The 19091-nt window shown below is 40.7% G+C and overlaps 1 protein-coding gene across 10 annotated transcripts in view; it reads right to left on the bottom strand.

The window, feature by feature from the left end:
• Nucleotides 1-19091, bottom strand: part of STK31 (serine/threonine kinase 31) — an 84457-nt gene that overhangs the window by 63704 nt on the left and 1662 nt on the right. For 9 of the 10 annotated variants that reach the window (XM_043541049.1, XM_043541051.1, XM_043541054.1 and 6 more), the window contains exons 2-10: nucleotides 18903-18941; nucleotides 18770-18822; nucleotides 16846-16944; nucleotides 15973-16047; nucleotides 12669-12827; nucleotides 10754-11112; nucleotides 7645-7840; nucleotides 3442-3557; nucleotides 2091-2250 (exon numbers count right to left, since the gene is read on the bottom strand). In XM_043541049.1, the coding sequence (XP_043396984.1) occupies nucleotides 2091-2250; nucleotides 3442-3557; nucleotides 7645-7840; nucleotides 10754-11112; nucleotides 12669-12827; nucleotides 15973-16047; nucleotides 16846-16944; nucleotides 18770-18822; nucleotides 18903-18930 (1245 nt within the window). In that variant the 5' untranslated portion in view covers nucleotides 18931-18941. Of the gene's footprint in view, nucleotides 1-2090; nucleotides 2251-3441; nucleotides 3558-7644; nucleotides 7841-10753; nucleotides 11113-12668; nucleotides 12828-13265; nucleotides 13997-15972; nucleotides 16048-16845; nucleotides 16945-18769; nucleotides 18823-18902; nucleotides 18942-19091 lie in introns of those variants that run through there. The other variant, XM_043541053.1, reaches the window with a different exon arrangement.

Genomic DNA, 19091 nt, shown 5'->3' on the forward strand with positions numbered 1-19091 from the left:
GTCATAGTGACTCTCCCAGGTAGGTTATACAGAAAGGGATAAATATATTAATAACAAAAGTTACTTTGCACTTATGATACTCTTACCTTGCTCTGCAAAGTCCTTTGAGATCAATGGATAAAGCTATATTACAGCATCCTCCATATAAAAAACTCAAGACTCCTTGCAAACATTATTTTAGCCTCTATAGCAGAATTATGAGGTAGGTAAACATTACAGAACATGCAGCAGCACAAGCCAGCACCAAAGAGAGATGTGGTGCACAGGAAGCCTGTAAGGGAAGCCTAAAGAAGCCCCCACTTGGGAGCGCAATCGGGGAAAATAACATGTGTGCGCGCACATTGGAGGGGAGAGGGGTGCTGTGTGAATAACGGTTCCTTTCCCCGTTCTCCTGGGTAGCTTTGGAGAAGTATCTGAGGTAGGAGCAGCCTCCTGCTAGCGGAAGTATAATCCCCTCATCTTTGTCCCCAAAACATATACAAACCATTGATTTCTCTTGCTGGTTCCAAGGACTCCAGAGAACACTGGTTTCAGCCACTCCTCTCTTTGATTTCTCCCAGTGCTGGAGCCATACATGGGGGACATGGAGAGGGAGATCCCCCTTTCCCACTGGCTGAGAGCCTGCCCTGCCCATCAATCACCAGTAAAGCACATAACTAGAACCTTCCCTGACTTGGGCCGGCTCCAATCAAGTTAACTGACATAAAGAGGCTGCCAATGGCTATGCTGGGTGGCATGCTCTCTCCTACACTAGATCACCACACCCATTTCTGTGTCATTAACACTTTTGTTTTCTCCCTACTACACAGAGGGAACACAGAGCTCTCCTGTATTTAGCATACTGTCTCAAAGATCACTTGTGGGGTGTGACAGAGAGACACAATCTCCAACATTAAAGTTGAAACTAGTTTCCTATAACAACAACACAAAAGAGCCCTGAGCCTAGGAAGGGGTGTGTTTTGATGGCTAACACAACAAGAGAGGTCAAACAGCAGGGAGTGGATCCCATAAGACTGCCAGCCTCCTCAGAACTTCCAGGGTGGACTTACGGTCTCACGGGATTTGGCACAAGATTTGCAGCCATGATAGGATCCCAGTGCTCAAGGCCACTTCTGTTTGCTGGCTTCCAGCAGTCAACCAACATTCCCTCCCTTATCTAGGTTGCTGCGGGCTGTGGTAGTCACCACTTTGGGGCTGGGAAGGAATGTTTCTACATACCATAAACTGGCCAAGGTTGGTGAGGTTTTCTCACCTTCCTCACAATGAAATCTAGGGGTTGAGTTTTGGGCAACCAGAGGGCTGGGATTCTCCCTGTCCCGGAGGGCAAAGTTTGGATCTATTGGAGAGACATTCACTTGCCACAACTTTTGGCAGGTACCCAGTGCAGGAACTTGCTGATTTAGGCTCCAGATCCAAAAAGGTAACATAGCAGCCTCCCAATGGCATCTCCTTAGGAGATGGGGCATGTGTCTAACCCCCAGGGGGCAAGTACAAACCAGGGGCTGGGATACTACCGCAGGGGGACTGCCCCATCAATGTGTTTGATAGCAATGTTGGCTGGGGGGGGAAGGGGGGTGCCAAGGTCCCCTCTCGCCTCAACCACCAAAGGGGACATGCTAGAGAGCGAGTGGAAGCGCACAGAGAACTTCTTAGTTTGATGATTGGCTCCCTCTGTAGTGGGAGCCCCAAGAAAAGGCAAAAGATCAATGGGGTGCAAGTCACTGCACTGGACTGTTCCCCGATGGGAACCTTGGATGTAATTTGTCTAATAAAGTTGCAGCCTGGTTAAAACCCATACCACATCTCCTCGCCTTCTGAGCAAGGAGCATACCAATAACCCTCACCTGCCATGTTCTGATGGCTCTGAATGCCCCAAAAGTCTCATTTAAGTCAGGAGTGTCAAAAGTTTAATCTTCTTTAAAATGAAGCAAACAATCCAAATTTATCATTCCTGGAAAATACTGCAGTTTCCCAAGGCAAGGTAGATTTTTCCATTCTCTATTCATGATACCAGAGTTCACTTTATAAGACTAATGTTCTCTATCAACAGTCTATAAATTACCGCTCTGAGGAAAAAACATCCAACCCACCACATTTTTGCACAACTGAATCATCTCTTGAGCCAAGTTATATTCTGCCCAAATCTTCTCCAACTTTCCCAAGGAAGACGGAACAATGAGACACCTTTCAGTAACCTCCTTTACAGCTCTGAAGAGGTCATCTCCAAAATGAACATTCATATTTGCACACCTGGGTGGTGAGGAGAGAAAGAATTAAACAAGAATATTTAGCTGGAAAACACTTTTTTTCATAGCTTGAAACAATATTAGAACAATATTACTCAATAGTGGTGCACATAATTGTTTTTTAAAACCTGCCACATTAACCTAATTTCATATCCAATAACAGTGAGTCAGCAGAACTTTCACTTGTCCCTGCAGGTATTCTCACCCACTCCCATCTCAAAAAAGAAGATAATGAAACGGTATGACATCTGCCAGCAAGTAACACAATATTGCAGGAAGTAACAGGTATATATGAATATTCAATAGTATAAGAGGCTACACTTGCGTTTTCTCTCTTGCTCTGAGCTTTCTCATTCCCTCCCTTTATATTTTGTCTGTTCATTTTTCTTAGATTTATTCTCTACCCTAGGCACCTCTCTCTTTGAAAAGCTCATCCATTTTATCTCTTAAACACACTATAGTGACTTCCTTCTCACTAGAATTGATGGTCACTTCTATCCTAGACTTCTCCCAACACAGCCCTTTCCACAGCTGCCCTGTACTGCTTCATTTTGTTTCACTCTGCAACCTACACACAACAAAAAGGCAACACAAAACAAAGCAGCACAGAGAGGGAACCACAGGAAAGACTTATGTCTACACTGCAATCAAAGGTGTGGCCACAGCACACTGCACCATACCTGAGTTAGCTCTGATCTAGCTAGCTTGAATAACAATAGCAGCATGCGCTCTAAAAGCCCATCCCAGATAGGGGGTGTGTAATTTGAATGGCTAGCCGATGATCAGCAGTGAAAGTATTTCACTGTGCTCATACTTTTTAACAACTTTAATCAGAAACTACCTGCCTGAGGACTCTGAATAGGAATTTCAAGCTGTTTGTATTTCTTTCTTACTATCATAGCAAAGATCTTAACTAAAATCTTCAGATCTATCCAACCAACATTGGAAGGCAGGAACTAGTCTACCAACTTGACAGCTGGATACAAAAGCTGCAGATTTCAGTCAAGGATTGTAGTAGCAAGTCCAAAAGACTTCTCTACGCCTTTTCGTGTTAGTTTTGTTAAAAGGAAAATAGCAGAATAAAATAATGACTACAAAAATTAAAACTGAATGAGGGAACAAATAGCATGTACTCATTTTAAAAGAAAAAAATACAGCAGTGGTAATTTGGTACAGTTAAAAAATGTGTACATACCTAACTTCTTTCAGTACCTCAACCTGGGCAGCCAAACTTCTCAGTTTAGTTCCTACATACGTATGCAGAGTTTCCCCCAAATGTTTAAGAGTTTCCTTAGATGCTTCCTTTTCTTCCTGCATTATTGATTTTTTGGCGGGTGGGGACAGAGAAGGGGTGACAAAGGACACAAATAATGGTTAAATCATTAGCCTAGATTACTAAAACACAGTATTATTGGGATTTTTAACTAAAAATGAAATACAGACACGTCTGTGCCCAGCACAGACAAAATGGCTATATATGGTCGTGCACCTATGGTGGATGAAAATAATGATTTTAAAAAATTATATTTTTGTATTTAAATAGTGCTAGTTCTTTACTTTCTTCCCCTTTTAGTCTTAAATCGTTGAAGGGGATGCTTTGTACTTCTTCCGTTTCCTAACTGTTAGCAGAATTTCAGATTTTATTGAGATTTTCCTCCCACTAAGAAATATTACATTTAAAATGCTCATTGATGCTGAAAAAAACAAGTCCAGGACCCCATTAACATCTTTACTGTCAGAACACCACAAATGCAAACACCAATTGATAAGCAAATACCCTGTGCTATATTTGCAATCAATATCACTCTTCCAATATACTGAACTTCCACAAATCAATAAAGATGAAAAAAAACTCATACCAGGCTACACTCCTTGATCAGGGTTTGCAGCTAGCAGTTAACTGGACTTGTGCACATAAATCATTTAGGTGCTTTTAAAAATCACACTCAGTCTTCTAAGTCCATGTTTTGGCACCCAATTTTAGCCTATTTTTGAAAACTTTGGTGTATGTGTATTTAAAGAGTTAACCATGAAAAGTTATTTAGAAGCTTATTGTGAACACATAAATTTTGTTTTGAAGGGTCAAAGGCTAAGTACAGTTTTAATAAAAGCAATTTAGCCCTGGACGCTGCAAATACTTATGCTCATTAAAATGTCGTCAACAGGAACATCTGTAAGTAAATTATATACCTGCTTAACTATTAGCAGGATCAGGTCCTTTACTTTCAGCTTTTTTTTTTTTTTTTTGGGGCGGGGGGAGACCTGTACCAGTTTTGTAAAACTTAAATAAGATACCCTACTAGGAGTGCCATTTAGAACAAACAGCATATATAGTTGAGTTCATATTAAATTTTAATGTAAAGTTGCAATAATAATCATTTTCCAATTAGTTTTAGAAAGCCTCAAACTGATATAAATCAAGAGGATTTTTTAAAATCAATTATCTAAATTGCTCCACCCAGCATGCAGCCATGGGAAGAGAAGACTTGTCTTTTAAGTACTATGTCACAACCTTTTAATTTAAACATGGTTATGTCCTCAAGGAATCAATTCTGAAGAACTTAGAGGAGAAGAAAGTGATCAGGAACAGTCAGCATGGATTCACAAAGGGCAAGTCATGCCTGACTAATCTAATTGTCTTCTATGACGAGATAACTGGCTCTGTGGATTAGGGGAAAGCAGTGGACATGTTATTCCTTGACTTTAGCAAAGCTTCTGACACTGTCTCTCTCAGTATTCTTGCCAGCAAGTTAAAGAAGTGTGGGCTGGATGAATGCACTATAAGGTGGATAGAAAGCTGGCTAGATTGTCGGGCTCAATGGGTAGAAATCAATGGCTCTGTGTCTAGTTGGCAGCCAGTATCAAGTGCAGTGCCCGAAGGGTCGGTCCTGGGGCCGGTTTTGTTCAATATCATCATTAACGATCTGGAGGATGGCGTGGACTGCACCCTCAGCAAGTTTGCAGATGACACTAAACTGGGAACAGAGGTAGATACGCTGGAAGGTAGGGATAGGATACAAAGGGACCTAGACAAATTAGAGGATTGGGCCAAAAGAAATCTGATGAGGTTCAACAAGGACAAGTGCAGAGTCCTGCACTTAGGACGGAAGAATCCCAAGCACCGCTACAGACTAAGGATCGAATGGCTAGGCAGCAGTTCTGCAGAAAAGGACCTAGGGGTTACAGTGGACGAGAAGCTGGATATAAGTCAACAGTGTGCCCTTGTTGCCAAGAAGGCCAATGGCATTTTGGGATGTATACGTAGGGGCATTGCCAGCAGATCAAGGGACATGATCGTTCCCCTCTATTCGACATTGGTGAGGCCTCATCTGGAGTAGTGTGTCCAGTTTTGGGCCCCACACTACAAGAAAAATGTGAAAAAATTGGAAAACATCCAGCGGAGGGCAACAAAAATGATTAGGGGGCTGGAACACATGATTTATGAGGAGAGGCTGAGGGAACTGGGATTATTTTGTCTGCAGAAGAGAAGGATATGGGGGGATTTGATAGCTGCTTTCAACTACCTGAAAGGGGGTTCCAAAGAGGATGGATCTAGACTGGTCTCAGTGGTACCAGATGACAGAAAGAGGAGTAATGGTCTCAAGTTGCAGCGGGGGAGGTTTAGGTTGGATATTAGGAAAAACTTTTTCACTAGGAGGGTTGTGAAGCACTGGAATGCGTTACCTAGGGAGGTGGTGGAATCTCCTTCCTTTGAGGTTTTTTAAGGTCAGACTTGACAAAGCCCTGGCTGGGATGATGTAGTTGGGGATTGGTCCTGCTTTGAGCAGGGGGTGGATTAGATGACCTCCTGAGGTCCCTTCCAACCCTAATATTCTATGATTCTATGCATGATTAACACAAAAAGACACTCAACCTTTCATCTTAGGAAGTGAGAAGAAAGCCAACAGAACTCTCAGAAGGCAGAGATTCTATCTGTACTCCAGGCATTCAAACAACTTCACTTACGGGCCATTGGCTGCCACCTTGTTTGTTAAGGGGTATGCGTACACTGCAATTAGACACTTCCAGCTGGCCCATGCTAGCTGACTCAGGCTTCCACGGCTCAGGCTAAGAGGCTGTTTAATTTTGGTGTAGACATTGGGCTTGGGCCAAACATCTACACCACAATTAAACAACCCTTATCCCGAGCCAGAGTCAACTGGCACCGTGGGTTTTTAACTGCAGTGTAGACATACCAATGTTACTCCGACTTATCTGGAGTTACGAAGATCTGATAAAAACGAGTACTACTTGTGGCACCTTAGAGACGAACAAATTTATTTGGGCATAAGCTTTCATGGGCTAAAACCCACTTTGAGTTTTAGCCCATGAAAGCTTATGCCCAAATAAAATTGTTAGTTTCTAAAAGTGCCACAAGGACTCCTCATTGTTTTTGCTGATACCAACTAACACAGCTACCACTCTGAAACCTGTCAAAGATCTGATAGTATCTTCAGAGGACAAAAGCGCTGGCGATGACTTTTGCATACTGATCAGTCATGGAGAGATGAGGCAAGAAAAGCTGCCCTCCTAAAGAGAGGCAATTCACCACAGGATATGGCAGTGCTACTGGGCAGCAAAGCTGGGTCTGAACATTCCTGCTCCCTCTCACTTGCATTCCCAGTCCTGAGTTCTCCTCCCTGTCTGTTTCATTTTGATCTGCTGTCCAGCAGGAACGGGAGAGGAGACAGGCTCCTGTGTACCAGTTACTCTACCAATACCCCAAAACCTGTATTCACAGTGGAAGATTGGCCTCCACAAATGCACATCTCTGGAAGAATGGGACGTAGACACGCACCCACCTCAACTGCCCAACCTCAAGGAATCAGATCAAAGGTAACTTGCTCTTTCAACACTTCTGAAATGTACATATCTCATGTTATTCAAACCTGAGCTAATACAAGATACATTTAACATAGGAGACACGCTCTCATTTTGATAATTTGGGTTAAGCATCTTCTTTCACACCATATTCCACTTATCCGTTTTCAAAATCAATCAGTAAATCTGGTACTAAGTACTATGTTTCTCAATTAGAACAAACATCTTTTACTGTGGAGTATATCACACATACACTTGTGTTTTATTTGGCACCACAGTTAGAGAAGCAATCTATTTCATCCAGTTATGTGACTCAAGTTGTGGATGAGTCAACATAATCTGATGTTTTCAAAGCCAATGTGACCTCTCCTCTGTACGAAAGAAGTTTCAGTCTATATGCCAGAAGCAAGATTCAGTCTGTGGAAGACAGACTTCCATAGAAATTAATCAGATAAGTCTATTAGACAGGTGAGTAAGTATCCTACTACAGCAAGATTACGAAGTTACCAATCTAAAGCAATCTTGATGGTGAGGATCGAAAGGGCACCAGGAGAATCTCCCTCGCTTTTTCACGTACCTGCACTTGATGGTTCAGCTGTGCAATCGTCGATTCTAGTTCTTTATAATTGTGGAGGAGAATGTGATTCTCCTCCTGGAGAATCTCTTTCTCCTTTTTGAGCTTTTCATTCTCTTCAATCAGTTTCTGATCCTGTTTTATTTTTGCCAAACTGATGTTTGACCCCATAATAAAGTCACAAGCCAGCAATTTTTCCCTATTAAAAATAAATGAATATTAACAGAATCAAGATCCTTATTTTAGAATGGTATGACAATTCTTTAATCATGACTGTCAAGAACACCTTAGTCATACAGATCAAGAATAGAAATCTACTGTATAAGCAATTATACATGATTAAATTATGCCACATCTCTTTGGAAGTGTGACCTTCCCACGCTGGTCTTCAAACAGATTTGTATACATCAATGAAAAAAGGCACACACCCCCCTTTATTTGGTTTCACTTGCTTGGGACAAACCTTCTTCTACATTCAAGTATTTTCAGTAAAAGATTTTAAATCAAATTCCTCTCTCTTCCACCTGCCCTCCCAAAAAACAAAAAGACTCAGTACATCACATGCTGCACTGGGAAGTGTAAACCTGCTGTAACTCAGATTTTCTGTCTGTAAAATGGACCCAAGCACTTTACAGTTAGTGGTCATGTGTAAACCTCTACAAAGATGGGCAAGAAATATCCCCCATATCTAAGAACAGTGATTTGAAACAGTTTATCAGAGATCAAAGATCTCAGTTCTGTTCCCACCTCAGCCATAAACTACCTTGTGACCTTGGGTATGCCACAACCTCTTTGTGCCTGAGTTTCCTTCATGGGCATATATGTACAAAAGACCTCACTAAATAAAGTTTAGGATATGCATAGTATTATTAAAAACAGCCCTGGGAATGGGAGGAAGTAAAAAGCTAGGATCTCCTTTCTACCCAGAGGTGCCCATTTCCCTAGGCCAGTCTGGACATTATGGAGGACAATGCTGCTGCAGCAGGAAGGAAGAAAGAATGGATTGTTTACCAGACCCTGAGCTTCTCTAAAATTCAGGAAACAGTGCTGGCTACTTCAAAGCAATTCAGGGATGAGGCAGTTTACTATCAAGCTAACTGAGCTGCATTCCAAATTAGGGTCCCAACAAACATCAATGTGTACAAACATCCTGGTGTTCCAGAATGTGATCTTGCAACACATAACATGGGGGAAGTCATGCCCTTAGATGCTTCAGTGATGGGCTCTCTATAAAATTCCTAAATAGACAGAGGAAATCAGGAAAATATGAACACCCAGTGAAATTCAAATATATATATTTTTAGAAGACATTAACTTATTCTGCTGCCTAACATTTCCGGTTTCTGAGCAGCATCTTTCCCACCCACATTCCCCTTCTTCAGCAAATTGTAGCCCTGGAAACTCTAGTTACCATGAGTGTCTTTTTAAAGATTTATGACCAACATCACCACCTCTTGTCACTGTAAGCACAAGAGGTACAGACACATACTTACTTCCAGTTATAATACTTGGCTTTATTTCATCTGAGCATAGCTCTTGTACTCCCTTCCCCAACAGACAAAAGATATACTTTTATACTCTATTTTTGGACAGTGAATTTTTTTTAATATTCAGGAAAATTAACATGGACTGACTGAATCAGGTAAGCTCCAGCGCAAGTAACCAATATGCTCTATCATAAGCTGAAAACAACATGTGTGAGTGCATACTTATATAATGTATAACTGTGTTGTCTCTTTTGCAAAACTATGGCAGGGACCTATGCCTTGCAACTTCAATCCTCAACTAAACCTTCACACATCATCTTCTCCCTTACCTTGGAATCACCGTCCCAACTTTCATCAATGTTTCTTAACAGCTAGGCCCCAAGCTCTTCCAAGAGCAGGAGGGAAAGGGGAAGAAGGGACGGACATTCTTCAGATAGTTAATACACAGAGAATTAGCTGTGCTCTCACTGCATGACCTCTCTCTCTCTCTGCTACACAAGTGCGCAGATTAATAAAATAGTAAAGATAAGAGTAATAACACTGAAGAGAATAAAAGCTCAAATGAAATGAGTCACAGAGCAGAAACCAACTTTAATAAGAAAGACAAGTTTCAGCTACAGAAAAAAAAACAATAATTAAGAGTATCAGGCAAAGATTTGAAATGTGACCAGTGATTCTGGATGACCAACTTGAAAGCCCTTAAAGGGGCTGGAGTTTCCTAAACTGTGCACTTTCCTACACTAAGCACTTTCTCAAGAAGGATGGAATCTTTCTTTTTTTTTTAAATACATATAAGTAAAGAAGGAAAGAAAATGAAGACACGAAAGAGGAGTGAATTAGGAGATGGAAGAGAACAATTTACCATGCCTTCTATATTTGGTTCTATTGGATGCCAAAAAATTTCTGTTTCCCAACCTGATTCTGTACAGACCTCTCTTGGGAATTGTGTAAAGACTTTTGACCTGATTTTCATACCAGGCTTCCTTTTTTGCAGGGTCAGTTTTGTACCCACGCCCACAGGTCATTCATAAATTTCCCTTGCAATTCACGGCAGCAGTAATATACAGTGGGAGAAAGAGACACCATGTGTACATAAACACAGCCCAGTTTCAAAAAGCCAGCCCTTTGAGTGTGAACTCCAATTTAATCAATCATTTAGAACAGGCTATCTTTATAACTCATTATGTTGCTAGACAGCCCAAAAGAAGTGCAGCATTTTTAAAACTAATAATATTTTTGTACCAATTATAGTTTGTTGTATGATGGCAGTAACATCTCTTGCTTTCTAGTATATGCAGAACATAAGGCTTTTGGGATTAAGCAAAGACAAGGCACATAAATGGCTTAATCTCTGCAGTGATTTATTGTTTTGTGCAATATAAAATAATAAAAGTTATCCCTTAATAACCATTGGACATATAATCCACAAAAAAATTCCAAAATATTCTCTTTAGTAAATGGAGCTTTTAGGAGACAAAACATCCACTTAGCAAGGGCTGAAATTTATTGTCTTTAGTTGCTCACTTTTTGCTTTTTCCACTTTCCTCTCCTACATACACACTGCTCAGTAACGAGTCTATATCAAAACAGCGACACATTCATTATCAGACTCCACACTGTCTTACTTCGCAAAAGGCATATGGTTCCCAGTATGATTTTCATTCCTCGTATTGGTACCTATCTGGTCACCAAAACGCCCTTTCAGTCGATTGGATACTGAAGGGTTGGGTCTGTTCTCCCATGCTGGAGCTGTAACTTTTGCATTCCAGGGTTTGTACGGAACGACATCTATTTTTTTCTCTTCGCAGTTGTTAGCATTTATAGGGGATTTGCATTTTTCAGCAAACCCCTTCTTAGCCACCTCTTCCCCAATATCCACTTTTCCATACTCTGCCTGGGCAACAATGGTACCATCCTGGTATGTGGCTTTGTGCCGCATTTTTATTTCTTTTTCAAAAATTAAACTGCATAAGAACTTTCTCCCCTGTAAAATAAATGTACAGAAGTTATAAAACTGCTCATAGTGAATAGTTTCTCTTTGCTTAACTCAACTAACTTTCCATCAGCAAACAGATCTGTTGAAGACTTCAGTGGAGCCTAGAGGAGTTAGACTTTCAATGGAAGTTGGGCACCAAACTACATTAGGCCACTTTGAAAATCCCAGGCCAAATATTTAACAGCATTATAAAAAGGTTAACCTTTCAGTAATACAGGAAAAGATATTATAAATAATAATGTGATTTGTGCCATTCCTCTAACCCCTTCCCCCTGCCATTTTAGCTGTCAACATTTTATCCACATTGGTCATAGTCACTTAAATGAAATGGCTAAAGCTTAACCACAGCACTAAATATCTCCCATTTAAATAAGTCCTTACTACTACAGAGCAAATTATATAAAAATGCATGATCAGCTACATATCCACCACTGAAATGGAATGCAAATGTAATTACATTACTACATATAAAAATCTACATTGTGAGTATCAAAATTGAAATGTCAAGACTGAAAAATCAAGCATTCAAAAGTTAGGAAATGCCAGTCAAACCAGAAATGATAGTTTGATTGCTAGTGTCAGACACTGGCAGCTTTGAAGGCTGAGAGGAATGGGATGTGGTATAGCCCTCCAAAAAAGTGGCTGAAAACAAGCTGAAAACAACTTAACAGAGAAAAAACTACCCTTAACTCAGCCATTTCTTTGAATAAGCTGTTTTTGCTGGGTGTTTTTTTTTTTTTTTTTTTTGGGGGGGGGGGGGGGGGGGGGGGACAAGTTCAGCCTGAGGCAGAGAGCAGATATGGAAAAATTTAGCCCTAACAGTTAAAGTTTGGCACAATTTTAAGTAACTGGAAACAGTGGGTTACAATGGAATTTGTTAGGCAGCCTTTACTAGAGGCATTGTTACTACCTCCAACTACAAGATTAACAACAATCTCCAGATTCTCCTCTAAGCCACCAGTTGAATGTAGAAGTGCCAAAGACGAAGCAAATTCACACTCACTGATGGGAAGAGGGCAGGTATTTTCTAGTTCCATCCATCAACCCAGCATTCTTTCCTCTGAATTTATTTAAATATTTTCTGTGGCACTCATCATCATCATCCCTGAGCAACTCACAAACATCAATGGATTCATGATCCACTCCAACAGGGAATAGTTCCCTGTTGATTTAGGGAAGTATTATTTTCTGTTAAAGATGGACACTGAAACAGAGAGAGAGAGCCATATCACTTAGTCAAGGTCAGAGAGTTTGTGACAGAGCCAGGAACAGAACCTAGAGCTCCCAAGACCATCCTTCATCTACTACTGGCTATCTAGATAGAATCTTCACTGATTTTTTTAAGATGCCCATTTTGGCTTTTAAAGTTCATTAACAGTGAGAGATGTGACTACCTTACAGATATCCCCCATGAGTCTCAGCTTGATGGGTAAAGACATTCTCACATTCATCTTTTATGGATTCCTAAGCATGAAAATTTGTAGATAGTTGGCTTTATGTGTTACACAGTTCATCATCCATGCATTTAGAAGTCTATCACTTACCTGGTCAAATTGATTTAAATCTTGGTCAGGAGGAATCTGTAGTCCCCAGAGTCTATACTTTTTAGCAATGCTGGGAAACTGCAAGTTCTTTGGAATCTCAACTATTTCTGATCGATTTAGAATCTCAGAATTTCCATAATCAATGTATAATACTTGACACTGTGGCAATAATATAAAATATAAATAAGCATAGCTGCTACAAGTCTACTAAGTAGTATGTATTAAAGTATACAGTACTTAGAGGACTATATATCACTTGTGATGCTAGTGTGTGAGTCTTAAAGGGAGTTCTACATCTGATCAAGGGCAACATACAGAAAAGATAGCTACGCCCTTATAGAAGCAAACCTACTAGGTAGGAGAAGTCACAGCTCAAACTATCCCATCAAAACTGAAAATTAAAATAAAATCTTAATTTACAAATATAAAATTTGTTGTCCTAAGTTACTGTGCCATTTTTATGGTCAGCATAATGCGTTTTCAAGGTCAAAGCTCTTCCATTTTCTGTTTAAAAATCCTGAACATTTATTATCCTCATCTCTTCCAGTGTAAATCTATTCTCTATACAGAATAATCATTGTTCATAGCACCCCTTACCTTAAGCTGTGAACAATGATGTCATTTAGAGGAAGCAGCTGTCACCTCTCCTCAAGTACAAAACTATCAATTTCAGTGCAACAAGCTCCCAATTGACAGGTGTCAAAAGACCCTGACAAACAACTAAGAAGTAGCTTACAGTTTCAATAGATGAAGAAAAAATGGTATCAGATATAAAACAACACAAAACAGTAAGACAGAGATACAAAAGGCAATAAATGTGCCTGAAATTACAACGGGCTTCTCAAAGGAAATCTTTGGCAGTTTTATTCTAATACCTTGCATAAACAGCTAAATATTTACTAAGTAAGTATACGGTTTAAAAAAATTCTGAACAATCTTTATAAATATCCATTCATTGTTTCATGAGTCCACTTCAGCCCATTCGAGTCTCACAGCGCAGGCTACAGTTTTTGTGGTATTTCCAAGAAGGAGATATATTTGATGATTAAAAGCAGGTCTGAAAGCAGGACATTTCAAAGGTTAAGCAAGTTCTATGGTGTTTTTACAATTTGCTTATGTTAATTCAACAGCTCATGTATCAATGTTTTTTAAATGAAAAACCACATTCAGTCTTACTTTTCTTCTAATAATTAAAGTGCTAGCTTGCTAGCAGCTTGAGTTTTTGGGAAGTAAGTATATGTATTGGTATATGTATTCATATTACATTTGCAGTCTGGGATGCAGGAAGGACTCCGAATTTGGGGGGGCTCTGGGCTGGGGGTGCAGGCTCTGGGGTGGGGTCAAGGATGAGGGTTTGGGGTGCGGGAAGGGGTTCCGGGTTTGGGGGGGGCTCAGTGCTGGAGCAGGGGATGGGGCAGAGGGTTGGGGCACAGGGTTACCTCCGGCGGCTCCCGGTCAGCAGCGCAGCCTGGGTGCAGAGGCAGGCTTCCCACCTGTCCTGGCACCGTGAACCGCACTGTGCCCTGGAAGTGGCCAGCAGCAGGTCCGGCTTCTAGGCAGAGGCACGCAAGCCTTGGGGTGGGAGTAGCACGCGGAGCCCTGTGGCCCCCCGCCTAGAAGTCAGACCCGCTGCTGGCTGCTTCCAGGATGCAGCGCGGTGTCGGAACAGGTAGGCTCTAGCCTGTCTTAGCTGGGCAGCACCGCCAACAGGACTCTAACATCCCAGTCAGCGGTACTGACCAGAGCGACCCAGTGCCTTACATGCCGCAACCCAGTACTGGGTCGCGACCCAAACTTTGAAAAACACTGAGTTAGGGAAAAAAATCCCAAATGTAGCACCTCACTCTAAATTTAAATTTTATTTTTAAGAACAAAACAGCTTTTCACTGATAATTTTTCCAGTGTTAAATCTGGCTATGAAATGACATAGGAAAAGTTGTGAAATCAGACTGTCTTCGAGCGCAGAGGTGAAATTAAAGGAAGCTCCCAAATCATGTGGACATCACCATTTCAAGTGAGGGTAATAAATCTCTTGTGTTTGGACATCAAAATTACCAAACAACCCTAGCCTGGGAGCTTAAAGAAAAACAAAAGGGGGGGGGGGGCACCTGAAAGCCATCAGTATCAGCTCTAATATTATTTCAGTGAATGTTTTCAGCCAGATCCCAACTCCCATTTTCTCTTCTTAGAAGTTTTGAAGTGAAATGGTGCTGCTTGATAACCCTGGCAAGTGTGCATGTATGACTTCAAAGGTATACACAAACTGTACCAATCTTCCCATCAACTTAAAGCTTCCAAAAGGACTTATCACTTTAACACACGGGTGGGCAAACTTTTTGGCCTGAGGGCCACATCTGGGTATGGAAACTGTATGGCGGGCCATGAACGCTCATGAAATTGGGAGTTGGAGTGCGGGATGGGGTGAGGGCACTGGCTGAAGGTGCAGGCTCTTGGGTACGGCCAGAAATGAGGAATTCAGGGTGTGGAAGGGGGCTCTGGGCTGGGGCAGGGGTTTGGGTGCTCTGGGGTGGGGCTGGGGATAAGGGGTTTGGGGTGCAGGAGGGTGCTCCATGCTGGGATCGAGGGGTTCGGCGGGCGGGAAGCGTTTCAAGTCCGGGCCAGGGGGGTGAGGGCTCCGGCTGGGGGTGCGGGATCTGGGGTGGGGCTGGGAGGTTTGGGGTACAGGAGGGTGCTCCGGGCTGAGACTGAGGGGTTCAGAGGGCAGGAGGGGGATCAGTGCTGGCGCATGAGGTTCGGGCATGGGAGGGGGTCAGGGGTGCAGGCTCCAGGCACTGTTTACCTCAAGCAGCTCCTGGAAGCAGTGGCATGTCCCCCCTCCGGCTCCTACGTGGAGGCACAGCCAGGCAACTTTGCGTGCTGCCCCGTCTACAGTCGCCACCACTGCAGCTCCCATTGGCCACAGTTCCCAGCCAATGGGAGCTGCAGAGCTGGCGCTTGGAGTGGCGGCAGTGTGCAGAGCCCTCTGGCTGCCCCTACATGTAGGAGCCGGAGGTGGGACATGCTGCGGCTTCCAGGAGCTGCGCAGAGCAGGGCAAGCCCCTGATCCTGCTCCCCGGCGGCAGCTCGAGGGCCAGATTAAAAGGTCTGACAGGCCGGATGCGGCCCACGGGCCGTAGTTTGCCCACCCCTGCTTTAACGTATGCCCCAGGCAAGTAACCACAGATTTAAATTTTTTTTAGGCAACGATACACCTCAGAAGTATATCATTTTTTGTTTCCATATATTTGCTTTTAAAAGTGATTCAGCAGTAAAGAACAATAATATCCTTAAGTGTATTTCCTGCCTTTTCATCACTGATCACTTGCTCTACTTTGCATCTATACCAGCATTTATCTTCAGAAAAACATCCACCGTAGATCTGTAGATCAGAAGAGAAAGTGGCATTCTGTAAGCATAAGTGCACCTCAAAATTATATACCACAGTCCATTACAACACTTATTTTTCAAAAGTTTGTAATCTGGATATTTGCACAATATTGAAACAAAGTGGCAGTTCACCTAACTCAGTATCCTGTCTCCTATGCTAGCATACGCTGCATGCTTCAAAATATATAATCCTCAATACATCTTGTTACACAATACGATACTTTGAAGAAATGTTTTATCATGCTGCAAAACATGTTATGTATTGGATTCATGGAGCTTTTGCTATGTGCCATGCTACACAGTTTTACAGACAATACTAAATAAATAATAAATAACAATAATAATAGATATGAAGAAGGTAAATGCCAACCACAATATCATAGAGATTTCTGGATTTTATTTTTTTAATGAAATCAAAAAGGTGATCATAAGAATAATCTAATTTACCTGCACAACCATATGCAGTTCAGGAGATGAGGTAGTCTACTACGAAGCAAGTTATAGGTAAACTTAAGTAGCATAAGTGTGGGCATGTGTATTTTTTTTATGTACGTATATAAACATATACGTACACACACACCCCCTAGAAAATTTTCACTATTACTCTATTTTGCATTTTTTCCTCCTGAGTATCTGGAGTTTCTCTTTTAGTTGAGAGAATAAAAGTCATATTACAAAAAATAATAAAAAAAAAAATCTAAGAAATCAGTTGTGTAGAATAAAGATTTTTACATATGTGTAAAAAAACAATAAATTCACACACTCCACACACACACACACCCCCCTTTACCTTAGTAAAATCAGGATTGCCAAAAACTGAGTTGGCCTGAGGACAAACTTCAGCCAGTGCACGACTTAATTTCAAGATGTCATTATTTCTACTGATGTTCTAAGAAGTAGGAGGGGAGAGTAAAAAGTGTTAGCTATCATTTGAAAGCCTTTAAACATCTGTTTCAAAAGCCAATAAGTAAGACAAAACATCTAGTAATCCTGACACCACTGCACTGCCCTGACAAGTTTCACCTTCTAAATCTTGAACTGTATATACAAGCTTGTTTGCAATTTATTTCCAACACTGGAAAGCGACTTTCAGGGGTTAGGGAACATACTATGGTGAGATGTCATTCTAGCAGAAAATTAGTCTGAAAAAAATATTTACTTTAACAGCTTAACTTTTTTTTTTAGACATTTTGTGAAAACAACAGTCATAAGACCTTGCAAAAATGTGATTTTAAAACTCATATAATGTGAGCATTCATGTATTTTTGGGACGAAGTATGTAGCACTCCTCTTCCAACATTATGGGAAAAGGTCACAACTTTTTTATATCTTGTTTTCTTACTTGTAGGAATAATTGTTTGGTTTGACTGATGTGAACAAGTCCTTTTAATTGTATTTTGGTCTATCAAGTTGTAAAAACCTGTATCAACTACAGATGATGAGACATCTATTTTATTTTAAGTTCAAAGTGTAGAAAATCCAGAGTGTGGAGAGGGAGAGAAAAAATTAGTGTAATAAAAATGACTTTTGCTTATCCACTAAAAGAATAGTAGGGTACAGAATACTAGAAAAATTCTAGGATTAAGTGCAAAATTCAAATTCTAAAGAAGGAAATTATTACTAGTGATAGCTCTAATGATCTCCTTAGAAGAAAACAGTCAATGCATAAATTTATAAGTAGTTTAAATAAACTCATGTAACATAATGAGTCTGTGAGTACACATACAGTTAAGCCAATACTTGAAAAGACTTCCAAGTAATTAAGAATACTGTAATTAAAAAGGTCACCATCAACATGATACCTAGTGAATTAAAAAAAAAAAAAAAAGTTAAAAGCAGTTTCAGGTAGTGCATCTGCCACTGAGTCCCCCTACCAGTTTTGGGTTTTACAATCATTTACTCTATTTTAAGTGTTGCTTTTCCTGCCACTGTGTGCCCACATGAAGAATCAGGGATATTGGCCATATACAGGAAAGTGAAACTAACTATAAACAAAGTCCTGTCAAATTCACAAAGTAAAAACAAGACAACTGAAAAATTAGGAAAAAAATTCAGATTATCTTAAGTGTTACTTGTAACACCACACACCTGACAAAACACACGCATCACCTACACCCCCAAAAGATAGCATGTCCATTGTTTAAAGTTATGTACCTGGGGATGAGCAACACAGACCAAGTTCTCATTAAAAGCCACAAAAAGTTACATAAACCTCCAACCTGGTGTGCTGTTTCCCATTCTAACTTGAGAATCACAATAGATTTTTCCATTATTTTTGTTTTGTCAGAATGTTAAAGTTAGTCATGTTAAAAGTTTAAAGGCCCCAAGATCAAATTTCCATACTATTCCTGATCCAACACTGATAGTTCTAACATTCAAGCTTTTATGTAGGACCTACTGTACACTGAATAGAGTAAGTCCATGCAAAATCTGAGTTGGCTGATGGTCAGTAGTTTTCTAATCCAATTCAGAAGGCAATGTGTGACTCCTGTTTATGTCAGTATTAAGCAACCGAACAGCTGGATGGAATATTTTAACCACATTGTTGGATGTTCAACTTTGGAGCCTAAGGAGTTTGTTTTTTACCCCAAGTCCCATTCATATATCCATCAGGCATTTCAAATTTTGTGTAAGTACATCCCTGCCATTTTTGTGTGAAACTAGAACAAACACCTTATTGGAATATCTTATTCAAGAAGGTTTTTTTACATCACCTGCGCCCAAAATGTCACAGCATCTTCAACATGACAACCAACCACATCTCCAACTGGGAGGGAAAAAAAAATATTTTAAATCAATTCTGAATTTCAGTGTTAACAAAGGAAACAATCTATTTTCCTTCAGTACCTTTATTGTATCCTGTGTCTTCATCCATTACGACAAATCCTGAAACAATACAAAACATCTAGAGTTTAACCTAATAGTAGAAATTAAGGAACAAATAACCACTTTACTAGTAAAATCAATCTGGAATTCACGGAGACATGCATGGAGCCACACAATGACATTTTCCAGTCTCTTTTCAGGCTTTAAATG

The sequence above is a fragment of the Chelonia mydas genome, chromosome 2 (genome assembly GCF_015237465.2).
Source record: "Chelonia mydas isolate rCheMyd1 chromosome 2, rCheMyd1.pri.v2, whole genome shotgun sequence".
Taxonomy (NCBI): domain Eukaryota; kingdom Metazoa; phylum Chordata; order Testudines; family Cheloniidae; genus Chelonia; species Chelonia mydas.